Consider the following 24,946-nt stretch of genomic DNA (forward strand, 5'->3'; position numbering starts at 1 on the left):
AAAGCGAAGAGTTCCTGTGGCACTAATGAAGCTTCTAAAAGATGAGCTGGGAAGTCTTGTAGAGAGAGGCATTATAGCTCAGGTGGAAAAGAGCACGGATTGGATTAGCAGCATGGTGGTGGTGAAGAAAGCATCTGGAAAACTCAGAATTTGTATTGACCCAAGACCACTAAACAAAGCTCTGAGACGTCAACATTTTCCCTTGCCCACCATAGATGATGTTCTCCCCGATCTGACCAAAGCGAGAGTTTTTACAGTGTGTGATGTGAAGGACGGGTTCTGGCACATAAGGCTTTCAGAACAGTCAAGCTACCTCACTACCTTCGCAACACCATGTGGCAGGTATAGATGGATTAGAATGCCCATGGGAATCAGCCCGGCTCCGGAAGTGTTCCAGCACAGGTTGACTCAGGCATTGGAGGGGCTTCCAGGAATTCGGATAATAGCAGATGACATCCTTGTCTGTGGGGAAGGCGACAACAATGAGGCAGCTGAGATAGACCATGATGTAAAACTAAGACTACTTCTGGACCGTTGTAGAGACAGAAACATCAAACTAAACTTTAACAAACTCAAGCTGAGACAGAAAGAGGTGCCATACATTGGACACAGACTGACTTCCGAAGGACTAAAGATTGATCCAGAGAAGGTGAGAGCCATATTGGAGATGCCCAGGCCATCAGATGTGAAGGGACTTCAGAGATTATTAGGTATGGTGAACTATTTGTCCAAATTTTGCGCACACTTATCAGACACCTGTGACACATTGAGGCAACTGACACACAAGGACGTGATTTGGGAGTGGACTGAGGTACAGGAAGACGCATTCAACAAATTGAAACAAACGATTGCCTCAGCACCTGTTTTGAAGTACTACAATCCAGAAGATGACCTGGTTCTTCAATGTGACTCCTCTGAGACAGGCCTGGGTGCAGCACTTTTGCAGGCAGGACAACCAGTCGCTTATAGCAGCAGAGCCCTTTCAGCCACAGAAAAAGGATATGCACAAATTGAAAAAGAATGCCTAGCAATTCTTTTTGGAATGGAGAAATTTCACCAGTACACCTATGGCAGGAAAGTAGAAGTACATTCAGACCACAAACCCTTGGAAACCATCATAAGAAAGCCATTGCTTAATGCACCCAAGAGATTACAGAGAATGCTTTTGAGACTGCAACGATATGACATTAATGTTGTCTATGTGCCAGGTCGACTGATGCACCTAGCGGATACTCTCAGCAGAGCGTACCTACCAGAGTGTGCTGAAGAAGGATCAGTGGAGACAGAAATTGAGACAATCAACATGTTGCAGTACCTACCCATATCAGAGGGGATTCTACAAAAGATACAGAGAGAAACTGCTAAGGATGAGACATTTCAGATGTTGCAGCAAGTGATATCTCAGGGATGGCCAGAGGAGAAAACTCAGGTGAAAGAAGAGGTAAGACAATTCTTTTCGATAAGAGAAGAGCTTAGTGAACAAGAAGGAGTGATTTTTAGAGGAGAGAGAGCTCTAATACCAGTAAAGCTGAGAACAGAGATCATGGAGAGAATTCATGCATCACATCTAGGTATGGAAAGCTGTTTACGAAGAGCAAGAGACTGTGTATATTGGCCTGGGATGAGTGCTGCTATTAGAGAATACATAGGGAAGTGTGCTGTTTGCAGAACTGTGGATATGCGTCAGCAGAAAGAGACAATGTGCGCACATGACATTCCGATGAGACCATGGGCAAAAGTCGGGACAGACTTATTTTCATACAACAACAGAGCATATCTCATCACAGTTGATTATTTCTCCAACTTTTGGGAAATTGATTATCTCCCAGATACCAGCTCAAGCACAGTGATACACAAGCTGAAGGCCCATTTTGCACGACACGGGATCCCAGATACAGTAATCTCTGATAACGGACCACAATACAGCTCTCAGGAATTCAAACAGTTTCGCATAGCTTGGGAATTCAGGCATGTGACATCGTCTCCTGCATATCCGCAAAGCAATGGCAAAGCCGAGTCGGCGGTTAAGACGGCCAAACAGCTCATGGGAAAAGCTACGAGAGCGAAAGCGGATTCATACCTGGCTATACTAGAGCACAGGAATACTCCATCCCAGGGATTCAATGCCAGTCCTGCTCAAAGACTCATGAGCAGAAGAACTAAGACATTACTGCCGACACGGGACAGCCTCCTGCAGCCAGGTGTTGTGAACACAGAGCATGCGGTAGAACTCAACCAACGCAAACAAGCCTACTACTACGACAGAGGAGCGAAAGATCTTAGACCTCTGAAGGAGGGTGAACAAGTAAGCGTTCAGTTGGACACGAAGAGTAGAGCACATTGGACACCGGCAAAGGTGGAAAGAATGACCAATAACCGATCATATACTGTCAAGTTGGGAAATGGAACTGTTGTTCGGAGAAATCGGAAACATCTCAGGACTGTGCCGGGAGGACCACAGAGAGCAGACACACAGAACACAACTGTCAAACAGGAGCAAACTAATCATCCAAATGACGGACATTCAAAGGCAGTACCAGAGTCATGCATAACTCGCACAAACCATTCAGACACCAGCAACAGCGTTGTGATAACTAGAAGTGGCAGAATAGTTAAGAGACCAACACACTTGAGAGATTTTGTTTAAATATGTTTGACTGATCTTAAGACACTGAAGTATAATTTTCAGTATACACTGTTATGTTATGATGCACAAGTTGTAATGTTATGTTGTTTCTAGTATGCAAAAAAAAAAAAAAAAAAGGAAAGATGTTACAATATGTTATATATGGTCAGCAGGATGTGACAGACCATATATGGTTGAATTGTAATTTGAGTGTGTGACATCATCGGGTTGCGCGAGAGAAAAATAAAGAGGAAGTAAGCACAAGAAAAGACCTGTGTTTTGGAGACTATTTGTATTAAGAGGGATAACTGATTACCGGAGTGAACTAAGCTTAAAACACTAGCGTCTACCTGGAAAGGTGCGTGAGGTAGACGGGGTGGCAGATTGGCTGGACAGTCTTGTCGGTTATATTTAAGGAGATTTGGATTTTGGGTTTGCTGCGATTGTTTTTGTATTTATACACACTTGTTATTGTGCTTGTGCATTTTTCTCTTTCCTGTTGGAGGAGCTTCTTGAGCCAGAGATTAAAGAAGACAACCTTCATTATTGGAGTGTGTGTGTAGTTTTTGTAGGACTGCACTGTTTTTGTAAATAGAGCATATTTATTTTACTTTTGTTTTGTTTTTATTTATTTCTGAAGAAGTGTCAATGCTGAAGAACTGAGTCTCACAGCCCACCTGACACTACTGCATTTTTGTTTGTGCAGCACTCTTGTAAATAAACTTGCACCATTCACCCTTCAGTTTTTGTCTGTGTCTCATCTCTCCACTGATCCTGTTCGGTTCATAAACTATCAGATGTCCAGAGTGTAGGCTGGGGCCACTTAACACTACACGGGATATCACAGGGGGCCCACACTTTTGCATGCCACTGTATCACACTTACTGTTTCTCAAAGTCTCATAGCTTCACAGATGTTGTAGATGTCAGGTACCCTTTAGATGTTCTGTGCTCACCCTGTGACGTCTCTCAAGTTCACAACTCTTCTGAAAGGCAGTTGATTCGGGCTGAAGCTCGAGTCTGCGATGGCAGTGGCGTATCTTCAATTCCATTCATAGCCATTAATTGTGTAAAATATATGAAAGCAGAGGATATTAGAAAGGGGGCAAATACATTTTCACAGCACGGTCAATGAGTCAGTTTACCTGCCAGGGCTCACATTGTAGAAATATGCAAAGAGTTTGGTACAACTGACTTGTGAGTTGGATAAAAGTGCCAACCTCTTAATAAATGTAAAGGTTGATGATTTAATGAGTTTAAGTCTGATCTCTCAGGATGCGGCTTACTGGTATCAAATGCAAATCCCACCGCTGACTCACCCTGTGACTTTGAATGAGTGACCTGCAAGGGTTCAGACTGAGGAAGTGGAGGAAGACGTTCACAGTGGGTGGCACGGTGGCACAGTGCTAATGCTGCTGCCTCGTAGTGAGGAGACCCAGGTTTGAGTCCAGGGTCCTCCCTGCGTGGAGTTTGGGTGGTCTCTCCGTGCCTGTATGGGTTTCATTTTCCCACAGTTCAAAGACCCGCAGGATTGGTGAACTGGCAATTCTAAATTGTCCCTATTGTACGGGTGAGGTACAGTATGTGTGTGTTTGCCCTGCAATGGACTGGCGCCTTGTCCAGAGTTTGTTCCCTGCTTTGCCCCCTATGCTATCTGGGAAAGACTCCATCAGACCCCCTGCGACCCTGTTCAGGAAAAAGTGAGTTAGAGAGTAAGATGTCTACAGTGTGACATTGTTATCACTATGAAAGGCGCTATATAAAATCACAGATTTACAAGTCGCATCTCCACCTCACCAACTCCTTGTGTGATGCTTTGTGAGTCCTGCCAAATGTCACACGTCCAAACTGCATTTGTAAACTACCTTGAGGTGGTCTTCACTATGGAAGGTGGTCTACAACATCAGTGAGTCAGTCCTAAGAGTCACTTCACCTGCCAATACTGACTTGGTAGAAAATATCCAAAAACTTCAATTGTATTGGAACAGCAAATTAGGGTTCCACTCGACCTTGAAAGGTGCTATATGAAACCATAAAGTCACAAATTGAGACATCACAGCTGACTTATTGTTTGACTTTTATCCAGAAGTATCCAGAATGTAAGAATTTACAAAGTTGTGGACAACGAGAAAGTCACAGAGCTGCTCTCAGGATGAACACGCGTGGAGTCATGAAGTTCAGCAAAGGCAGCGACTGACGTTCAGATGTTGATTACACTTCATAAAATGCTCACTAATGGTGTAAGTGACATTCACATTTATATTGATCTTCTTAGCAGACGCTTTAGTCCAAAGCAACTTACAAAAGAGTTCAACATAACTGAGGAGACATCATGAAATGTGACAGGACAAGGGTACAAAACTGAGCATCACAAGAGAAGAGTATGAAACAAAATGTCATGGAGTTACGAGTCCAAGGTGACAAAACCTGACAAAGTTAGAGATAATCAGTTAGATAGAAACTCACCAGACAAGAGTCTTCAGATGCTCCTTCAACACATCAGGTGAGTCAGCAGTTTGGATGGGGGTGGACAGTTTGATCCACCAGACAGGAGCTTCATATGACAAGAGTCTGGATTGAGATTTAGTGCCAGGCAGAGGTGGCCATTCAACAGCAGTCCAGAGTGGTCAAGAAGGACCAGAGGACCTCACGAGTGTCTTCACACACATAGGTTCTGAGCCACTGACTTCTTTGTATACAAACACCAAGGATATGAACTTAATATGTCACTCTACAACAAGCCAGTGTAGTGATCTGATGAAAGCAGTGACATGTGCCCACCTCAGTTGGCTGAACGCCAGACATCCTGCTGCATTTTAAAACATCTGCAGTGACTTGGTGACACATGACGGTACTCCTGCCAGCAGAGAGGTCACAGTAGTCCAGATGTGACAAGGCCAGAGCCTGAACCAGGAGCTGTGCTGAATACTCTGTCACATATGGTCTGATCTTGGGGTTGTTCTACAGAGTAAATCTGACAAGTAAGGTGGTCCTTGAAGGACAGTTGGTCAACAGTCGTGACACTCAGGTGACATACCAAACTGGCAGGTGACAGTGGTAGTGAGCGAAGCTGACAGGGAACAGACGGAGGAGCTCAGATAAGAAGACGGCCCATCTTTGCAAGGCTGAGCTGCAGATGGTGTTCTTCCATCCAGGTTGTAACATCAGGGAGACATGCAGAGATTCCAGCTGATACCATGTTGTGGGGAACGACAGGTATGGCTATATCAATAAATTGTATTTTATTATTTATTATTAAAGCACTGATAGGTAAAACCATAGAACTGGATGACAGGGCCTTGTGAGGAGGTGTTTAGTGACGAGAAGAGAGGACCCAGCAGTTATCCTTGGGGCACCCTGTGCTTTTGTGGCACACCCTTGGCATCTCTCCATCTCTTCATGCCAGGACACACAACAGAATCTGGCCAGGAGGCAGGACTCAAACCTTTTGGCTGATCATTTCAGAGGTAGAGGAGACATCAGGCAGGATGAGCAGAGGTGACATTTACGTCAACAACAGTAAGCAGAGCCGTCTCACTGGAATGGCCGTCCATGAAGGCAGACTGATTAGAGTCAAGTAGACTTGGTCAGAGAAAGGAGAGGAGAGACACGGGCCTGTGATGAGCGACTTGAGAGGGGCTGAGAGGAGCATCTTGAGGAGAGGAGTTATTGGGGTCTGTTTGAACAACACAGGAAAAGGGCCTGTGAAAAATTCAGAATTCACAAGTCCACCCTGTTTGTTCTCAATAACAACAATTAGAAGAAAACTTTACATTAAGGAAAAGATTCAGGGAACTAAAAACCAGCATAAGGCCGACAATGATAAGACAACATAACTGAAATCAGAAGGGGGAGCAGAAGTGTTGACCCTGACATGAGTGACAGGTGACATAAAAGCCACCAAAGTACATTTAAAAATACAACATAACAAGAGGATGAAGGATTTAGTGTGACGGAGCAACATGTCTGTCTGTCACCTGGCAGGGTCACCACTGGACTGTCAAGAGCGTACTAAGGTCAGACGATGCAGAAAAGTTACAGTCCTGGAGAGAAGACCCTCAGCTGTGAGTTCATGAAGGGCCAAAGTTGTAGAGTATCAGCCAAGTCATTTATACAGGGGGCTGAAAGATTAGGGGGGCACAAGTGAGGGGAGTCACCTGAGAATCTGAGAGTCACATCAAGAGGCACACAGGCCCCACCACACCAGCTATCTATCTATGTGACGTGTGTTTCTTCAAGGCCTTTCGTAATTTTAAATAGTATTGTAAATAGTATTAAAATTGGGAGGTTCATGCCTGGAAGGTGTTTTTGAATTCATTCTCCAGATGTGCCGCCTTATAAATTGAGAGCAGCAACGTTTTGGGCGGCCAGTCTGAGTCTGACACACACGCCAACAAGACGAGTCGAGATGTCTGCCATGCGCCTCCTGCTGCTGTGCGTCACCTTCATTTGTCTGTCAGGTGAGATTCCTGCTTATTATTCACTTTGTGTCTTTCCCACAGTCGCCAGTTTTGTGACAAAGAGAGAAAACTGATTAGGAATATTGGCTTTTAGAAGGTTTAAGGGGAATTAATTCAGTTTGTTTCAAGTTTAGTTCTGATTTCTACTTGTGTGTGTTTTGCGTGTTCTCTCTGTGTGAGTTTTGTTACTGATGATCTGTTTTTTCTCTAACATGAACAGGTTAAATATGTTTAATTTAGGTAGAGTTGTGCATATGACTTTACCCACCCCTGGCAGAGTCTGTAAAATGTTAGCCATTTTAGTAAAATACGAGTGGTCAGAAAAAGCCCCCTTCTCTTATTAGAAGGAGAGGTCAGGTAAAGCTTTATATGAATGGGGAGAAGACGCAAACTGTATGCAGGGAGAACACAGGATGGGAACTCTGATATCCTAATGGCGGGCAGCAGCACTACCACTGCGCCACCTGGGTTTTATATAAAATATGAAGAGGTATAAAAGGTGCTATATAATACAGAGAGTATATAGATAGGCATGAAGGGGTTTAATAATAATAATTCTTTGCATTTATATAGCTCTTTTCTCACTACTCAAAGCACTCAGCAATTGCAGGTTAAGAGCCTTACTTAAGGGCCCAACAGAGCAGAGATACTTTTGGCATTTACGGGATTTGAACCAGCAACCTTCTGATTGTCAGTGCAGATCCCTAGCCTCAGTGCCACCACTCCGCCTGTTTATAGGACAGATATGACAGATAGCTATTGAAAGGCACTCTTAGATAGATAGATAGATAGATAGATAGATAGATAGATAGATAGATAGATAGATAGATAGATAGATAGATAGATAGATAGATAGATAGATAGATAGATAGTCCATTGTAGTGTTCATTTTCACACACACTGGTCCACTTTAGAGATGTCCACTATCAATATAAACTCATCTTTGAGATGTGGGAGGAAAGCCTGACAACAAACCCACACAGACGATGACCCGGCATAGGGTTTAAGTGGCATCTGTGAGGCAGCAGTGATGCCTTTTCATTTTGATGGCCGCCTTGCCCACCTGTTCAGCTGTTTGTGTGTCTCCTTAACGTGATCTCCAGGAGGGAATGTCAGCCCCTCAAGATCACACAAGGGTTGCTGGAGAGGAGCCCACTGAGGAGTTTGTGCCTTCATAGCCCATCAGAGCAGCACATGCTGTATGTGATGATGGCATTGAGGGATGTATTTTGTTTTATGTGATGTCTGATGTGATGATAGATTCTTACTATTAAGTCCCCCTAAATGTTTATTTCTGGCAATGGATGAAGATTTACATTTTTTAGATGTTTCAAGGAGTTTTCAATAATGGGTTTCACCCTGTTTTCCTCCACAGACTTGACAAGTGGGGCAGACCTCCCTCCACAGGTAAGGGTCTCCTCAGGTTTTCTCTTTCAGCAAATGGCTGCTTACGTCTACCTGACCTTCTACTTTCCATTTCTGTAGCCCAACTGTGAGCCCTACATGGAAGTTTACTGCTTACTTCTCTACATCCCCAAATGTGGCAATGATGGCGTTACCTACAGCAGCAGCTGCGAATTCTGTAGTGCGAAACGGTGAGTAAAAAGGGCTTTGAAACCCACCTGAGTGTTCAGATATTGACGTGTAGATAGCTAATTTGAACATATGACAGAATCAATGGAGGGGACTGAAGAAGTCTGCCCAGCATGAAGAACTTTCTGTCTGTGAGAGACCCCTTTTACAGAGCAATTTTGGAAGGGTGAGGTCAGAGGGGGCTTGTTGTTATCAGATCACATGACTTCAAACTGGAAGGGAGTGTTAAAGTGGCCACTACTGTTAGCGATTTTGTCACCTGAGCATATCATTTTAAGGTCATGCCCCATTACAAGACTTTTCAAGTTATTTTCAGTCATAGACTTCATTTACATAATGTCATCGAGTCAGGGGGGCCGTCACATTGCAGTCCTGTGATTAGCTGTCATGTTGTCTCACATCTCCAGCTTTCTCAGTCCAACCCAATCATGACTCATGGCCTCCAACAGGTTACATTGCCTTAAATTGTAGGGGCGGAGCCTGTGTGCAGTAACACTGACAGCCAATGAGTGCCAAGCAGGAAGTACAACCCAGTGAATGCTGTGACGAGCAAAAAGGAACACAAGAGTTTTGGACCCTGCATAGAGAAGAGAGACTCGTCTGTCTGATGTCTCGTGTTTTACATACAAGAAAGGAAAGGCACATCTTGTTCATTTTTTTCCATGCAAACAACATAATTTTATTGAAAAAGAGCTTTATATTTACTTGTAATATTTACACCTCGATAATTAAACTGATATACTTAGATAAATGGGAAGGTGTGTAGTCCGAAACTATGTGCTAGAGATTTCACTGGATAAAGCACACTTTTATCCATCCATTCATTGTCCAACCCGCTATATCCTAACTACAGGGTCACACGGGTCTGCTGGAGCCAGTTCTTAGCCAACACAGGGCACAAGGCAGGAATCAAACCACGGGCAGGGTGCCAGCCCACCTCAGGGCACACACACCTACACACCAAGCACACACTAGGGACAATTTAGGATTGCCAATGCACCTAACCTGCATGTCTTTGGACTATGGGAGGAAACCAGAGCACACGGAGGAAACCCACGAAGATACCACACTTTTATTCAAGTGGATTTTAAGTGCAAATATCTTTTAAAATCTGCTAATGCTTTTAGGACTTCTGGCACAGATTGTTGTGGGTGTAATACATACAGTACCATATCATCTGCATATTGTGATATTTTCTGTTCAAGTCCTTCTCTGAGAATCCCCTTCATCTCTAATGCATTTCGAACGTAAACAGCCAGTGGTTCAATGGCTATTGCAATGAGCAAAGGTGATAAGTGGCATCCTTGTCGAGGACAGCGTTCTAGTTTGAATTTATCTGAAATAACGTTGTGAATACGAACTGAGGCTTCTGGACTACCATAAAGTAATTTGATCCATGCACATTTGTTTTGGCCGAACCCAAATTTGTGCAATGTGGTGAACAGGTCGTCCCATTCAAGCATATCGTCTAATGTGACATTGGCTTAATATGACACGCTCTGGGGTTTCTAGTCTTTCAAAATGGTGTAGTCAGGTGATGAGATCAGCAACACCAATCGTCAAGGGTGACACCTCCTCTGACTAGAAGTGGTGTAATGTGACCTGCCCTGTGATTACTAGTCATGTGATCAGATATCCTCAGGTGATGAGATCAGCAACTGTAGTCATTAAGTTTGACATTCCCAATGACTCGGAGTCATACAACATGACATCACTGTAATGTGACAGCCCTGTGATTTCTAGTCACATAATTCGATATCCTCAGGTGACGAGATCAGCACCTGCACTTGTCAAGTGTGACATCCTCTCTGAAGAGCACTAATGTGACATTGGTTTAAGACTGTCATCTTCAGTGTGGCTGACATAATCGGTGTGTGACTTTGTTTAACATCAGCGACTGACATCTCTGCACAAAACTGCAAACTCTGTCACCTGCAGGTTTGTGTGTTAAGTTGAGCTGAGAGCCTCAAGAGAGAAGCAAATCTCGCTCAGTAGGCCACAACGGCCTTCATTTGAGCAGTGCGGGGGTCTCAAGGTCAGGCAGGTGTTTGAGGTGAAGAAGATAAAACTTCAAAGTTCAGGTAATTCTACTCAGTAACAAGGGCACCTCAGAGTGTGTGTTGATTGGCACACATATGTCACATTGTCACTGAACTCTGTACTCGTCACAACACACGTTACACAAGAGCAGCTGGCCTTCACATTTCTGAGGATGAGTGTGGTATTTTAATAATTTATTCTTTTTCTCCAGTTTGAACCCCTGCTCTTCTTTTTCCTAACCTTCTATTTCTGTTCCCCATCTGACTTTTCTATTAGTCAGACCATCTAGAGTCTCCTATCAGTTGCTTCTATATTTCCACAAAGTGTCACAGACAACGGTCAGAAGATCTGTGACTGCGAGTGAATAGGCAGGTTTAGCACATTTATATAGCGCCTTTTTGGGGTGTGTAGTGAAGCAGCTTGCAATCAGAACACATGGCCTTCCTTTTTTTTACACTCAGATCACAGGCAGGTCATGTAATTGAAATGGTGGTCCGGCATGCCAGGTGTGTTTGGGGTCATCTGAACTTTTTAATAATTATTAGTCACTTTTGTCCTCGTTCATCACGAGTGTGCAGCATCAGCCAGCACTTATTTGACATAATGAGGTAAAAACAGTTCAGATATCCCATAATATTCTACATATTGACTCCCTGAAGGCAATGTGCTCCTTTTATTAACTAAGCTGTCGCGCTGGGTGGGCAGTGGTCACCTGATCCAGGACCACCACAGGTGTTGCGGTCCCATACTTGCCTCAGTCATCCAGGTGGAGCTGAGCGCGGCTCTTAAAGTCTCCTTTGAGTGGAATGAAGGAAGTGTCACGGAGTGGACATCTTGGCTCATTGGTTTAATTCTTTAATTTAATTCATATGTCTTTCCTTTACAGAAATTCAGTTACTCCGCTGTACGTTGTAAAGAATGGAGATTGTTGAATCCATGATGGAACCCCTGGATGTTTGCTGATCTTCACTTCGCTTTGTACTTCACAAGCCCCCTTTGCCCCTCTGCTGACCCCTGCATCCTTTTAAATCTGAAATAAATGTTTCCTTCTAGCATGAAATCTGATCTCTGCCTCATCTTGATTGTGTGTTTCTCTCATATTCATCCAAAGTGACCTCCAAATCATGACTGCATACCACAGTTCTTTCCTGATTTCCACAATGTAAGGCCTGGCAGGTGTGATGGCTCCTTCTGGTGGCACTGCTGGACGCTGCGCCTGCCACAGGAGGATTTCATAAGTGACTTTTCTGCACAGTGTCTTTCTATTGCGAACTTCATGTTGTCCACTAGGTGGTCTAACAGGCACGGTGGCTCCCTGGATGACAAAGGATGTTGTTGGTGAAGGCTGAGTTTAATACCTTATGATTGTATATAGCGCCTTTCATCATGAACAGCAGCTCTTTTCATATTTCAATACTATGAGGGCTGGCTGTTCCAACAACTTCCTCAGCTCATGGGGAGTCACTCTTTTAATGACTGAATATGACACTTTGTGACTTTATATAGCGCCTTTCTTTTGTCAACACCAGTTGTTCCTACATTTCTGTACTGTGAGGTCTAGCAGGCTTTGAATTTGTGACCTTATGATTTTATATAGTGCCTTTCATCATGAACACCTGATTTTGTCCCATTTCTGTCTACTGCGAGTCATGACAAGTGCAGTGACTCACTAAGTTCACAGAGTGTCACTCTTGGTGGCTGAATGTGCCACCTTATCATTTTTGATTTTGAATAAATTTGCATACCCTTTGAGAAAGTGCACACGATGGCAGCATCCCACTGGTGGTACTACCACATGGAGACCTGCAAGGCAGGCTGGGAGTTGTAGTCAAGTCAAACTTTATTTAAAAAGTACATTTACAACAGCTAAAACTGAGGCAAAGTGCTGTAGAAAAAAGGATAAAAGAGACAGTTAAATACATTTACATATATAGATAAAAACATACACATATAGACACATATATATATATATATATACATTTATTGTGGCAGGATTCGCCTGGAAGGACCAGGAGGCGGTTTATTTGGTCCCAGGGCCACGAGAGGACTACCGCCCTGGATAAAGAAGGGACTATGGGGATGGAGCCAGGAGGCTCAAACCCATTGGGGCCCGTGGCTGCCACCAGGGGGCGCCCTGAGCGTCATGGAGCCCAGGACAACTGCACTTCTGCTACACCTGGGCAGATGGAGGAAGAACCTTCCAGAGACACCCGGAGTGCTAGCTCTTTTTCTGCTTCATCCAGGGAAGTAAAAATGTAGAACTTGCCTTGAATATCCACTCTTAATTTAGCAGGATACAAGAGGCTGTATCTGATTTAGGCTTTGTGTAAGCGCTGTTTAACACTGTAAAATGCTGCACGTTTGGCTGCTGTTGAAGGTGAAAAATCATGGAAATACAAATGCGGTTTGTGAGAAGCAGCCCGGACACAGACAGACGGACATCATATTTTCACCCAACACACGTTTATTTACACTATATACAGTTCAAATATGCACAAACCCAGTGCCTCCAGCACCAATCCCCCAAAGTCCAGGCCTCTCTTCTCAGTGCCTGCTTCCTTCAGGCCGCCTCCACTCTTCTCCACTCAGACTTTGTCCACTCCTCACCCGACTCCAGTCATCCTTTGCAGGGAGGTGGCCCCTTTTATATAGGCCCTGATGGCCTCCAGGTGCTTCCCGAGGCATGAGCCCTCCTCCTGTCCTCCTGGGTGTCCCGGCTGGGTGCCACCCCCAGCCACGTGCCACAAGTTATTTTCAAATATATTCTCTTGTTTCATTCTGAGACACGACATCAGATTCATTTGAAGCATACGGTAAGCTGCTGCTGTCTCAGCGTCTGATTTGATGTCTTCTCCAATAATTTCAGAGAACAGTTAAGCGATGAACTTCACTGGGTTTGGACTTTCCCGGTTTTCTGGGAGACCTTCAGTTCTGATTTTATTTCTTCCAGCACAGCTAGTCTGTCTGTCTCCAAGCTCTTTGCTTTCAGATTTGGTAGCTGTTGCTTTATTGTCACCAGAGGACGCCTATTCAACTATTTCAATATGAGTCCTGAACATTTGCATTAATAATTCATTGTTTCAACGCCATGTTTGCACCATCACCAGGCCAGTCCAATCCAATCCATGATGATATGACGTGTTCCTCAGGCCTTCAGTTTACATGAATTTAGACTGCGGGAGTTCAGATGCTCGGAGCTACAACATGTCTGCCCATCTTACAGAGAAGTGCACATTCCCAAATGTGGCGACGTTAGGTGTGAACGGAAGAAGTTTTGAAGGACGTTACATGAATAGTGTAAATATATACGTTATATCATAAATAATTGTTACTTTTGTACTTTGATTAGATGTCAACAGTGTTCGAAGTTCAAACTCGTAAACGGTAAATCATAGCAATTCTGTTGTTAAGTTATGGTTCCCATTAGTCGGTAGACGCCAAAAATTTGACGCTTTTTATACTCTCGTCATATGATGTCATGTCGGCCAGTAGCGGCGTATCTGCCAAACATTTTAAGACTGGCGCCACTAAATGTAAGGCACGCCTGCAACGGGAATTGAAAAACGCTAATCTTACCGAGATTTCTACCTCTCTCAAAACTGAACGAGGACCAGCGGTGGTAACTGGTAATCGTCACAGCGACCACAAGCAGGTTATGCAGGCAGTGCAGAGAGTGAAATGGTCGCAGGTACGGAGTCTGAAAGTAGCGATACAACAGCTTCAGATCAGGTGCTGTCTGATGAAACCGTTAAAATGGAGAAATTACTAAAGACAAACAAGCAATAAATATGACAAGCAATCTACTAGCGACATGGCAGATTTCTTGAAACCACTGACACCTCACTTTATGATGTCCATTTTCTCAGAACTGTCAGCCGGTGTTGTTGTTTAAATTTGTTACAAATCGAAATGGCTTTATTTTATAGCACAGAACACTTTCTACTTTCTAGTTACATTACATTTTAATCATCTTCCTTCACAAAGTTGTCTTGGAAAAATAAGCAGGTCCACATCTTAAATATGTTTATGTACGAGTACTACTACCCATGCACACCTCCCACATTCCATTCCCACAATTTATATTTTATTTTAGCTAACTTAGAGCTGCTGTAATAAAACGATTAAAAAACTTATCACAAATTCCATTTGGAGAGCTTGTCACCAGCGTGTGATCTGATAGTGACACGGTCCTGGACGCCACTGCCCAGCTGGCCCCTAGGATCTAGTTGTGAAGAAATCACTAAGAGTTATGCTGGACAGGAGGGGCACACCTCAGGGCGCTGCACAGGGGGTCTTCAGCAAGCTGGCTACGCCACTGGAGGGGAGTCGACCTTGAATGTAACAATGGGATTAGCTGACGCTCTCAGCTGCTTATTGCCCCCCGTTAGTTGGCATCTGCCCTGAAAGAGTTAAAGTGGCTCTTGTGTTTTTGGTCTTTTCCTTTATCTGTCACGGCCTGACCCCTGGTGAATAACTAACTGAGGTTTTACTGTGTATTTATGAATTAAATTGTGCCTTTTATATCTATTTAAATATTACTTAACAATTTTCACATCTGCATATATATTATATAGCACCTTCCAAATCCATCTAAGTATTCTCGCGTGTACTTTATATCTGTTTATCTGTATATTATATAACAACCTTCCTACTTGTCTAAATGATTTAGCACCTTTCATATTGATCTGTCTCAGGTGTTTATTTTTTATTATTTTGCTGAAACATCTACAATTCAATAATTACTTATGTAACAGGAAGTGATCACTACACAATAATGTTCGACTAATCCTATCGGGGCGGCACGGTGGTGCAGTGGTAGCGCTGCTGCTTCGAAGTTAGGAGACCCGGGTTTGCTTCCCGGGTCCACCCTGCGTGGAGTTTGCATGTTCTCCCCGTGTCTGCGTGGGTTTCCTGCGGGCGCTCTGGTTTCCTCCCACAGGCCAAAGACATGCAGGTTAGGTGGATTGGCGATTCTAAATTGGCCCTAGTGTGTGCTGGGTGTGTGTCCTGTGGTGGGTTGGTACCCTGCCCTGGATTGGTTCCTGCTTTGTGCCCAGTGTTGGTTGGGATTGGCTCCAGCAGACCCCCATGACCCTGTGTTTGGATTCAGCAGGATGGATAATCCTATCAGTTTTAATCCCTTCGATTAGCCATACAAAGTTTTCAATTTATCTTTAACATTAAATCACCATCAAACCAATATCTGGCCAATTCCAAAGCATCATCTGCACCAAATGACATCCCAAAGGCTCCCGTTTGTGTCAAAGTAGTACAGCGGACCATGAAATGGGTCCATTTTAGGGTAGGTGGGTCATGTCAGCTCCTTTCTGTGTCCCCCTTCATGACAATGACAGTGACCGTGAACAAGATGGGACAACTGTGTCAACTTGCAAGTCTTGTACAGACGGTCCTCTCTGCTGCTACAAGGTGCTACTTCGGTTGAACCTCTTAACCAATGCCTACAAGAGCGTTGGGTTTTCCTACAAGCTACTGCGTGAAAGATCACGCTCTGCGTTGTAGAGAATCAAAAGCTGCCTGAGAAGCACAATGACGCAAGAACATCTTGAGGCATTCATGTTGATGTCGGTGGAGAAAAGCATCCTAGCTAAACTTGACACTACCAGTATTGGTGATGAGGTGGCTGCTCCCAGCAGTGGCTCTAAAATCAGAGAACTGCGTAAGCTACTAGCCTACTAGGGTACTGGCACTTGGACATGACATTGACATGTACTCTACTAACGTGTAAGCCGTGTTAATAAATTTTTCATTAAATTTTATTTCTAAGCATGTCGTCAAATTTTAAACAACAGTGTACAAATTAAGTTTGGCAACAGTTTAGATAGAGTTCATATCATAGGCTCATAGCAAGTAGCGAGCCGCGTACTCATCACAAATTAAGAAGATGACAATGAATGTTGGGCCGAGTGGGTCAACCTCGTCACCTCACTCATTGAAGGACGCCCGGGCCGGTTTTGAGACCCAGTCCGCTCCTGCTTGATTATCTGCCAATCCACCTAACTTGGTATTATCCATCAATCCATCCATTTTCCAGCTCACTGAATCCGAACACAGAGTCACGGGGGTCTGCTGGAGCCAATCCCAGCCAACACAGGGCACAAGGCAGGAACCAATCCCGGGCAGGGTGCCAACCCACCGCAGGACACACACAAACACAGGCACACACCAAGCACACACTAGGGCCAATTTAGAACCACCAATCCACCTAACCTGCATGTCTTTTGGTTTTGAAACCGGAGTGCCCGGAGGAAACCCTTTCAGACACTGGGAGAACATGTAAACTCCACACAGGGAGGACCCGGGAAGCAAACCCAGGTCCCCAGGTCTCCCAACTGCGAGGCAGCAGCGCTACCCACTGTGCCACCGTGCCACCCATTTTGATTTACATTCATGTCCAAATTATTTATATTTGATGAAAATACCAGCAGCCCCAGCACTGACCCCTGCTGGACACCACTCTTAAAGTCTCCCAATTCTGAGAAGATTCCTCACACCGTCACCCTCTGCTTCCCGTGTTTGAGCCAATCCTGCACCCCTCGACACACCACACCCTGAACTCCCAGTTCTTTTAGTTTTTTAGTGGTGTTACTGGGGAATGAAACCTCAACTCCCAGCAGTGGCTCTAATTGGTCATCTGCTGAGGGGGCAGGTGCTGCTGGGGACAAGGAGGCCGGCGCGACATTTAAAAGGAGGCCAGTTCTACAGAAAGGAAGTCTCTTGTTGTTTCGTGTCTTGAGTTGCCTGTCTGTTTGCCTTCCCATTGACTACCAGCGGATTCTCGTTTTGTTCTGGATGGTTTCCTGTGCGTCTGTATGGACTGTCTGGTGTCTGCCTGCTGTGTGAAGACTGATTTGAATTCTTTCTCTATCTTCAAAGAAAGGAGCGCTCCTGATCCCACCACTGACCGTCTTCAGGAAATACCGGTAGGACTGATCTTTACATTCACATACAGCGAGCTGATCTCTGGACTGGACCATTAAGCTTACTTGCCTAAAACTCCTGCTCTTATGCATCTGCTATTTGCAAGGTTATCCCAGTTAATATTCAGGTAGTTAAAGTCCCCCATGACTATAATACACCCCTGTAAACTTCCATTTTTAATATTACTAAAAAGGTGTGTGTTAAAATTACTGTCTGCATTGGGTGGTCTGTAACTCACTCTTAATATAAAGCCGCTTTCTCTAATGTCTTCCAAATGAAGCCAGATGTCCTCACTAAGATGGGACTCATCGTCCAACTGAAGAGGACTTGTTTATGTCACACAGAATTTAAACACAACAACCCCACCTCCTCATCTGTTCTGTCTGTCCTTCCTATTACAAGTGGACCCCTCTATGTTCTGCTCATCCCCATCTTGTTATTTAGCCCAGTTTCTCTTATTGCTATAATATCACAGTTATGCTCTGCTACATACAATGCCAACTGACTTGCCTTACTTTTGATACTTCTAGCATTAAGACGAACTATTTTTAATGTGTCACTCATTCTACGAGTTAGAATTGACATTGCTATGCATTTATATTTTTACACTGTTGTTTGTTCCTCCATGTACAGTTCTTACCTGGACTGGCGTGTGGCTCAGGCAGAACTTTAGAGAAGACCACATTGTCAGTTCTGAATGGCATTGTGGCACAGTGGTAGCACTGCTGCCTAGCAATAAGGACACCTGAGTTCGCTTCCCAGGTCCTCTCTGTGTGGAGTTTGCATGTTCTCCCCGTGTCTGCCTGGGTTTCCTCCGGATGCTCCGGTTTCCTCTCACAGTCCAAAGACATGCAGGTTATGTGGATTGGCGATCCTCAATGGTCTGTGTGTGTGTATGTGTGTCCTGTGGTGGGTTGGTGCCCTGCCCTTCATTTAACAGCCTCTGCAATTAGACGTTTAAGTCAGTTTGCCACAGTAATAAAAATGCCACAGTACCTGACGTCACCATAATTCACTATTAGTTGTGAAACTTCTTTCGACGTAAAAAGCGACTAAACAATCCTAGTGATGTGGAGGTTGGCCAGTTTGCCATCCTTTCCTCTTTACTTTTGTCCTCATTTCCAATCTTCGTCCTTGTCATCCTTGGACGAGCTGCTCCTCCAGTAAGCTCTCATGTCAGGCGTGATGGCGGAGTTAGTAGGTGAGTGGATAAGTGGATAGGACTGGCGAGCTGAATGGCCTCTTCTCATCTAGATTGTTCTAATGTTCTACTGAGTACAGGAAAATTTACCATGCACTGGCATACAAACGTTTGGGCCCCCCTGCTTAAAGTGTCCATTAGTATGAATTATTAAGTGAGCACAAGATGAGCTGATCACCAAAAGGCATCAAGTTCAAAGTGACACATTTCTTTTCAGCATGTTATGCAGGATTAGTGTATTGGACAATTGTACAGTGAGAACAGGAAAGGAGCATCGTGCAAAGGTTTAGGCACCCCAAGATATTTGAGGTGGTCTCAGACTTTCATTAGCCCATTAGGACTATGGCTTGTTCACAGTCTTCATTAGGAAACCACCAGGTGATGCAAATGTCAACGCCGTAGAAATTCTCAAATCCCTCAAACCTCATCCCAATAATTAGCAGCCATGGGCTCCTTTAAACAGCTGCCCAAGGATTCTTTGAAGAGACACACATGAAGAAGTCCAGTCTTCATCTCAGATAACTGGATAGAGTCCATTCCTTGCAAAACGGGGAGCACCAGGGGCCTCATGTATAAATGGAGCGTACACACAGAAATGTTGCGTACGAACATTTCCACGCTCAAATCGCGATGCATAAAACCTAAACTTGGCGTAAAGCCACGCACATTTCCACGGTACCTCATACCCTGGCGTACGCAATTTCTCCGCTCAGTTTTGCAGGTTGGCGGCACCCAGCATCAAAGCAGTGCTACTGTTTCTGTGTGGTTACCCTTTCTTTCTTAGACCCACATTCCTGACGTGGCTTTATAAATACATTGAAATTAACTGCATATTGTTTATTAGTGTAATGCATCTGATTGTAATTAACCTGTAGCAATATAATGGTCCAGGGAATAGCCATAGTATTCCAAATACCATAACTGCTTTAGCGTTGTTACGCTCACTGCATCTTCTTCTTCTTTCAGCTGTTCCCGTTAAGGGTTGCCACAGCGGATCATCTTTTTCCATATTACTCTCACTGCACCACTCAGAGTATTTATATCGCTGTATCTGAGTGGGGAATCACAGCAGCAGCTGATCGGAAAGAGAATGATCGGTATACAGTTTCAAGTACACACTACCTCAGCCACAGCAAATGCGTCAAAGCCTTTCCTGTACGGACCTCGCGTTTCAGAAACAGTTTCATCCCAAGAACTCTAAACGCACTCAATCAGTCCATCAAGTGCTCCTTGTAGAACTGTTTGTACTTATAAGTACAATCACCTCACTGTAAACTTGCACTACAGTTATAATATTGCACAACCTGCGCCACTTTATGAAGCGCGTATAATGACGATATCATTTGTAAGTTGAAATGCAGAAAAATATGTTGTTTGTAGTATACAGATAAAACTTTAACTTCATTTAAATAATCAATATTGTTAATAATTAAACATGTGAGGACACGGTGCCGCAGAGCTAGCTAGTTCAGGGATAGCTCCTGCCTTGCGCTGTATTATTGCTGGTTCTGATGCGACACTGGAAGGATAGACGGATAGAATAATTAAACATGTACTACGAAGATATTTCAATGTTCCTTAAAAGTTTTGAAGAATCGGCGTTCAAAGCGTACAGATGGCTTAACATCTATTACAGAGCTGATTGTGTGGCGATTGGGTATTTGGAGAAAGAAAAGTAAGGACAGGAATTGGAGGTTAGTACGTTTGAAAGGCAGTACTTCTGCAATAAATTATTTCATCGAAGGTCGCACATGGCTCAGCAAGCCTCTTGCGTGAGACATGAACAAGCACTGCGCCACCGTGTTCCCATGTTTAATAACATGCTTTCATTCCTATCATCATAAAAAAGATATCACATATACATCTCAGTATTTTAATTATTCAGAGAGCTGTAATATCACAAATGCAATGGATTCTGTGTCCTGTCGGAGAAAGAGAAAGAACGGAAACACGTAGTGATTCACACACAGAGCACATAGAAGATCAAATACAGAAGAAAGCATTTAACGTCCTATATTAGTTACAATGGGATTTGAGAAACTAGTAAAATAAACGATTTTAAGATGATGTTTATGATGTTCTACTTTAATGACAAAATAAACTACGTGATTAAAGTGGGAATTTCGAGATTAAAGTTGACATTTCGTGCTTTTTTCCCCACTGTGTGCCTATTTTTTTTCTCTGTACCCTAATAAGCTTTCATATGACACTCGGACGGTCGCCTTTTCACGCCGACTTTGATATGTGACGACTTCTTTTTTATTTCCGGCACTGTGCGACTTTGTGAACTTGAGGTTTCGAGTTTCTCCGACACTCGGTCACTCGATCAACTTCCTTATTATACCACTGTTTAAACCAACAAATAGTACGTTCTTCCTTTGCCTCCACTTAGTATTCGCTGAAATTCTTATATTTTCTCCCGTGCTTTTCCCATTGTCTTTTCACAGAAGGCTATTTATATCGATTTGCATATTCAAAGAGGCGTAATTCTGGGAGGAGTTGGGGCGGGACAGCAGGCGCGTGCACGTGCGTTACTTTTCACACTGATTGGGATTTATGTAGTGGAAGAACGTGAAAGTTTGCGTATGTACAGATTCCTGCATCTGGATTTTTCTGTGCATACGCACACTCCCGCTTTGTGCTTACGCCATGTTATAGTGTGAGTTCTATGCACGGAGTTATACATGAGGCCCCAGGACTCTAAAGACTTGGCCCTTTTGTTGAGATATCAGGAGCGCCACACACCCCTTTCCAGCGACATCTTGACCCCCCATGCTATCCCAATCTGTCTACTGACTTCATAGGAAGTGTCACCAGAGACATGAATGTCATTGCTGAGGTAAGTAAACCTCTTGACGAGGTCGACACTCTCTCTGCAGACAGACACACTGCTGATGGCTGTGCCCAGGAGGTCATTAAAGGCCTGGCTCTTGGTGTTTATCAGGACCCTCACAAGCCCAGACACTCAGACTCCTCACTCAGTCTCTCAAGAGCGCTCATCAGAGCCTCAATTGAGCATCGTCAGCAAAGTCAAGATCAGTGAATCTCTCTTCACCAACAGATGCCCCACAGCTGCTGGACCCCACCACCCACTCCAAGCAAGCAATGAACATAGTAGGAGCAGAACACACCGCTGAAAGACCCCAGAATCAACTTGGCAAAACAGAGGGTCTGCCTCCAGTCTGCACAACACTCACAGTACCAGTGTACAGGCCGGCCATGACATCCAGCAAACTTGATGGGATCCCACCAAGTCTCAGGATGTCCCACAGGGCAACTGAGTCGAACGCTTTATGAAAATCGACAAAGGCTGCAAAGAAACTTTGCCGATATTCGCGTTTGTGCTCCAAGAGGACCCTCGTGTCATGATGTGGTCGATGGTCGACTTCTTAGGCGTAAAACCAGACTGCTCCGGACGCTGGTAGATGAACAAGTGATCATGGATCCAATTGATGATCCTAGCGAGGTGTTATCCCCCTGTGGTTGCAGCCATCCAGGTGAACACCTTTCCCTTTCTAGACAGTGATGACAAGTCCCATTTTCCATTCAGTTGGTATGATGCCCATCCCCCAAATGAAAGCAAAGATTGGTTGCAATGCCAGGATGACAGCCTGACCACCAGCCTGGAAAAGTTCACCCAGGATACAACAGATACCTGAATGATGGAAATAAAATGTAATCTTGCTTAAAATATTACAGAAATGTGAAATGCAAACGGTGATTGCATTCACTACACTTTTGGCACGCAGACTTATTTTGTTAAATTGGAAGAATCCTAATTCTCCTCTTATAAGTCAGTGGGAAACCGATGTTTTATATTATTTGAAATTGGAAAAAACCAAATTCTCAGTTAGAGGATCTGTACAAAATTTTTTCAAAACCTGGCAGGATTTAATCAATATTATTTTAGAATAAGAGAAATAACTATTACCGCATTTAACTCCCTTCTCCATCTCTTATTTACATAGATATTTACTTCTCCCTTTCTTTTGTTTAATGTTGCCTTATTAAAAAGCCTTAAGCAATTTTCCTTTAGCTAAGCTCTCCTTCTCAGGGGTGGGGTTTGATTTGTCTTCAAATTTGTTGGGTTATAAATTGATCTGTTTGTATGGAATGATTACAATGAAAATTAATAAAATAAAAATACAATAAAATATTACAGAAATGTGAAATCTGGAACTTGATGCCTTTTGATGATCAGTTCATCTTCTGTCCACTTAACTATTCACACTAACAGGCATTTTAAGCAGGGGTTGTCAAATTTAAGTTGAAGAAGCCTTAAACTTGAAGCGGCGGTGTTTATAAAGTTTTAAGGAAGTGCGCTTACCATTTGTGTGTTGAGGGCGCACCAGCGGGAACGAAGGGCCGTCTAGCGGGTGAGTCAAAAGCTGTTTGATAGAGAAAAGAAATATGCAGTATTGGAAAAGGAGGGACTAGCTATTAAATGGGCAATCGATAGTTTAAAATATTACCTTTTGTCAACAGAGTTTGTGGAAGAGAGTCACCATAGGGCTTTGCAATGGATACAGCGAATGAGACATTCAAGTGCAGGTGTGGCCCGTTGGTATTTGTCGCTCCAGCTTTATAGATTTCAGGTCCGCTGTGTGTCAGGAAAGAAAAATCTCGTGTTGGATTATTTGTCCCGACCTTCCGACCTGTAATCTTAAATGGGAAGGTGTGTGGTAATGCGCGATTACCACATTTAAATTGAAGAAGCCTTAAACTTGAAGCGGCGGTGTTTATAAAGTTGTAAGGAAGTGCGCTTACCATTTGTGTGTTGAGGGCGTTGCCGCGGGAACGCAGGGCCGTCTAGCGGGTGAGCGCTGTGAGGCGCGGTGTGTCTGGGCACACGTAGAGCCGGTATAATGGCCAGTACGGTTCATTTTTACACGCCGGTGTCCTCGAGATTGGGATCCCGTATTGTAAAGAAATGAATTGACTTACTGGTGAGTCGGCAGCTGGTGTGCTTGAGCTCAGCATAACCGTTGGCTGTCCCAGGGGGCTTACGCGCGCAACCGACAGGGGTTCGAGTTTAAATACATAGTTACTCGGGGCGTGGCGTGAAAGCGCTAGGGTCTACCTGGAAAGGTGCGTGAGGTAGACGGGGTGGCAGATTGGCTGGACAGTCTTGTCGGTTATGTGTAAGGAGATTTTGATTTTGGGTTTGCTGCGATTGTTTTTGTATTTATACACACTTGTTATTGTTCTTGTGCATTTTTTTCTTTCCTGTTGGAGGAGCTTCTTGAGCCAGAGATTAAAGAAGACAACCTTCATTATTGGAGTGTGTGTGTAGTTTTTGTAGGACTGCACTGTTTTTGTAAATACAGCATATTTATTTTACTTTGGTTTTGTTTTTATTTATTTCTGAAGAAGTGTCAGTGCTGAAGAACTGAGTCTCACAGCCCACCTGACACTTCTGCATTTTTGGTTGTGCAGCACTCTCGTAAATAAACTTGCACCATTCACCCTTCAATTTTTGTCTGTGTCTCATCTCTCCACTGATCCTGTTCGGTTCATAAACTATCAGATGTCCAGAGTGTAGGCTGGAGCCACTTCCACTACACGGGATATCACAGGGGGCCCACACTTTTGCATGCCACTGTTTCACACTTACTGCTTCTCAAAGTCTCGTAGCTTCACAGATGTTGTAGATGTCAGGTACCCTTTAGATGTTCTGTGCTCACCCTGTGACGTCTCTCAAGTTCACAACTCTTCTGAAAGGCAGTTGAGACGGGCTGAAGCTCGAGTCTGCGATGGCAGTGGCGTATCTTCAATTCCATTCATAGCCATTAATTGTGTAAAATATATGAAAGCAGAGGATATTAGAAAGGGGACAAATACATTTTCACAGCATGGTGAATGAGTCAGTTTACCTGCCAGGGCTCACATTGTAGAAATATACAAAGAGTTTGGTACAACTGACTTGTGAGTTGGATAAAAGTGCCAACCTCTTAATAAATGTAAATGTTGATGATTTAATGAGTTTAAGTCTGAGCTCTCAGGATGCGGACTTTCTGGTATCAAATGCAAATCCCACCGCTGACTCACCCTGTGACTTTGAATGAGTGACCTGCAAGGGTTCAGACTG

At 43.9% G+C, this 24,946-nt stretch overlaps 2 protein-coding genes across 12 annotated transcripts in view; one reads left to right on the forward strand and one right to left on the reverse strand.

Moving 5' to 3' along the window:
• The window catches only part of LOC114660439 (serine protease inhibitor Kazal-type 1-like), an 821,621-nt gene that overhangs the window by 549,290 nt on the left and 247,385 nt on the right, over positions 1–24,946 (reverse strand). The window lies entirely within an intron of this gene.
• Positions 1–24,946, forward strand: part of LOC114660438 (serine protease inhibitor Kazal-type 1-like) — a 565,538-nt gene that overhangs the window by 359,092 nt on the left and 181,500 nt on the right. The window contains exon 1 of one of the 10 annotated variants that reach the window (XM_051934256.1): positions 6,972–7,085. The exons of 8 other annotated variants lie outside the window; for them this stretch is intronic. In XM_051934256.1, coding sequence (XP_051790216.1) covers positions 7,034–7,085 — 52 coding nt within the window. In that variant the 5' untranslated portion in view covers positions 6,972–7,033. Of the gene's footprint in view, positions 1–6,971; positions 7,086–24,946 lie in introns of those variants that run through there. One more of the 10 variants, XM_051934266.1, reaches the window with a different exon arrangement.

The sequence above is a fragment of the Erpetoichthys calabaricus genome, chromosome 11, assembly GCF_900747795.2.
Source record: "Erpetoichthys calabaricus chromosome 11, fErpCal1.3, whole genome shotgun sequence".
Lineage (NCBI taxonomy): Eukaryota > Metazoa > Chordata > Cladistia > Polypteriformes > Polypteridae > Erpetoichthys > Erpetoichthys calabaricus.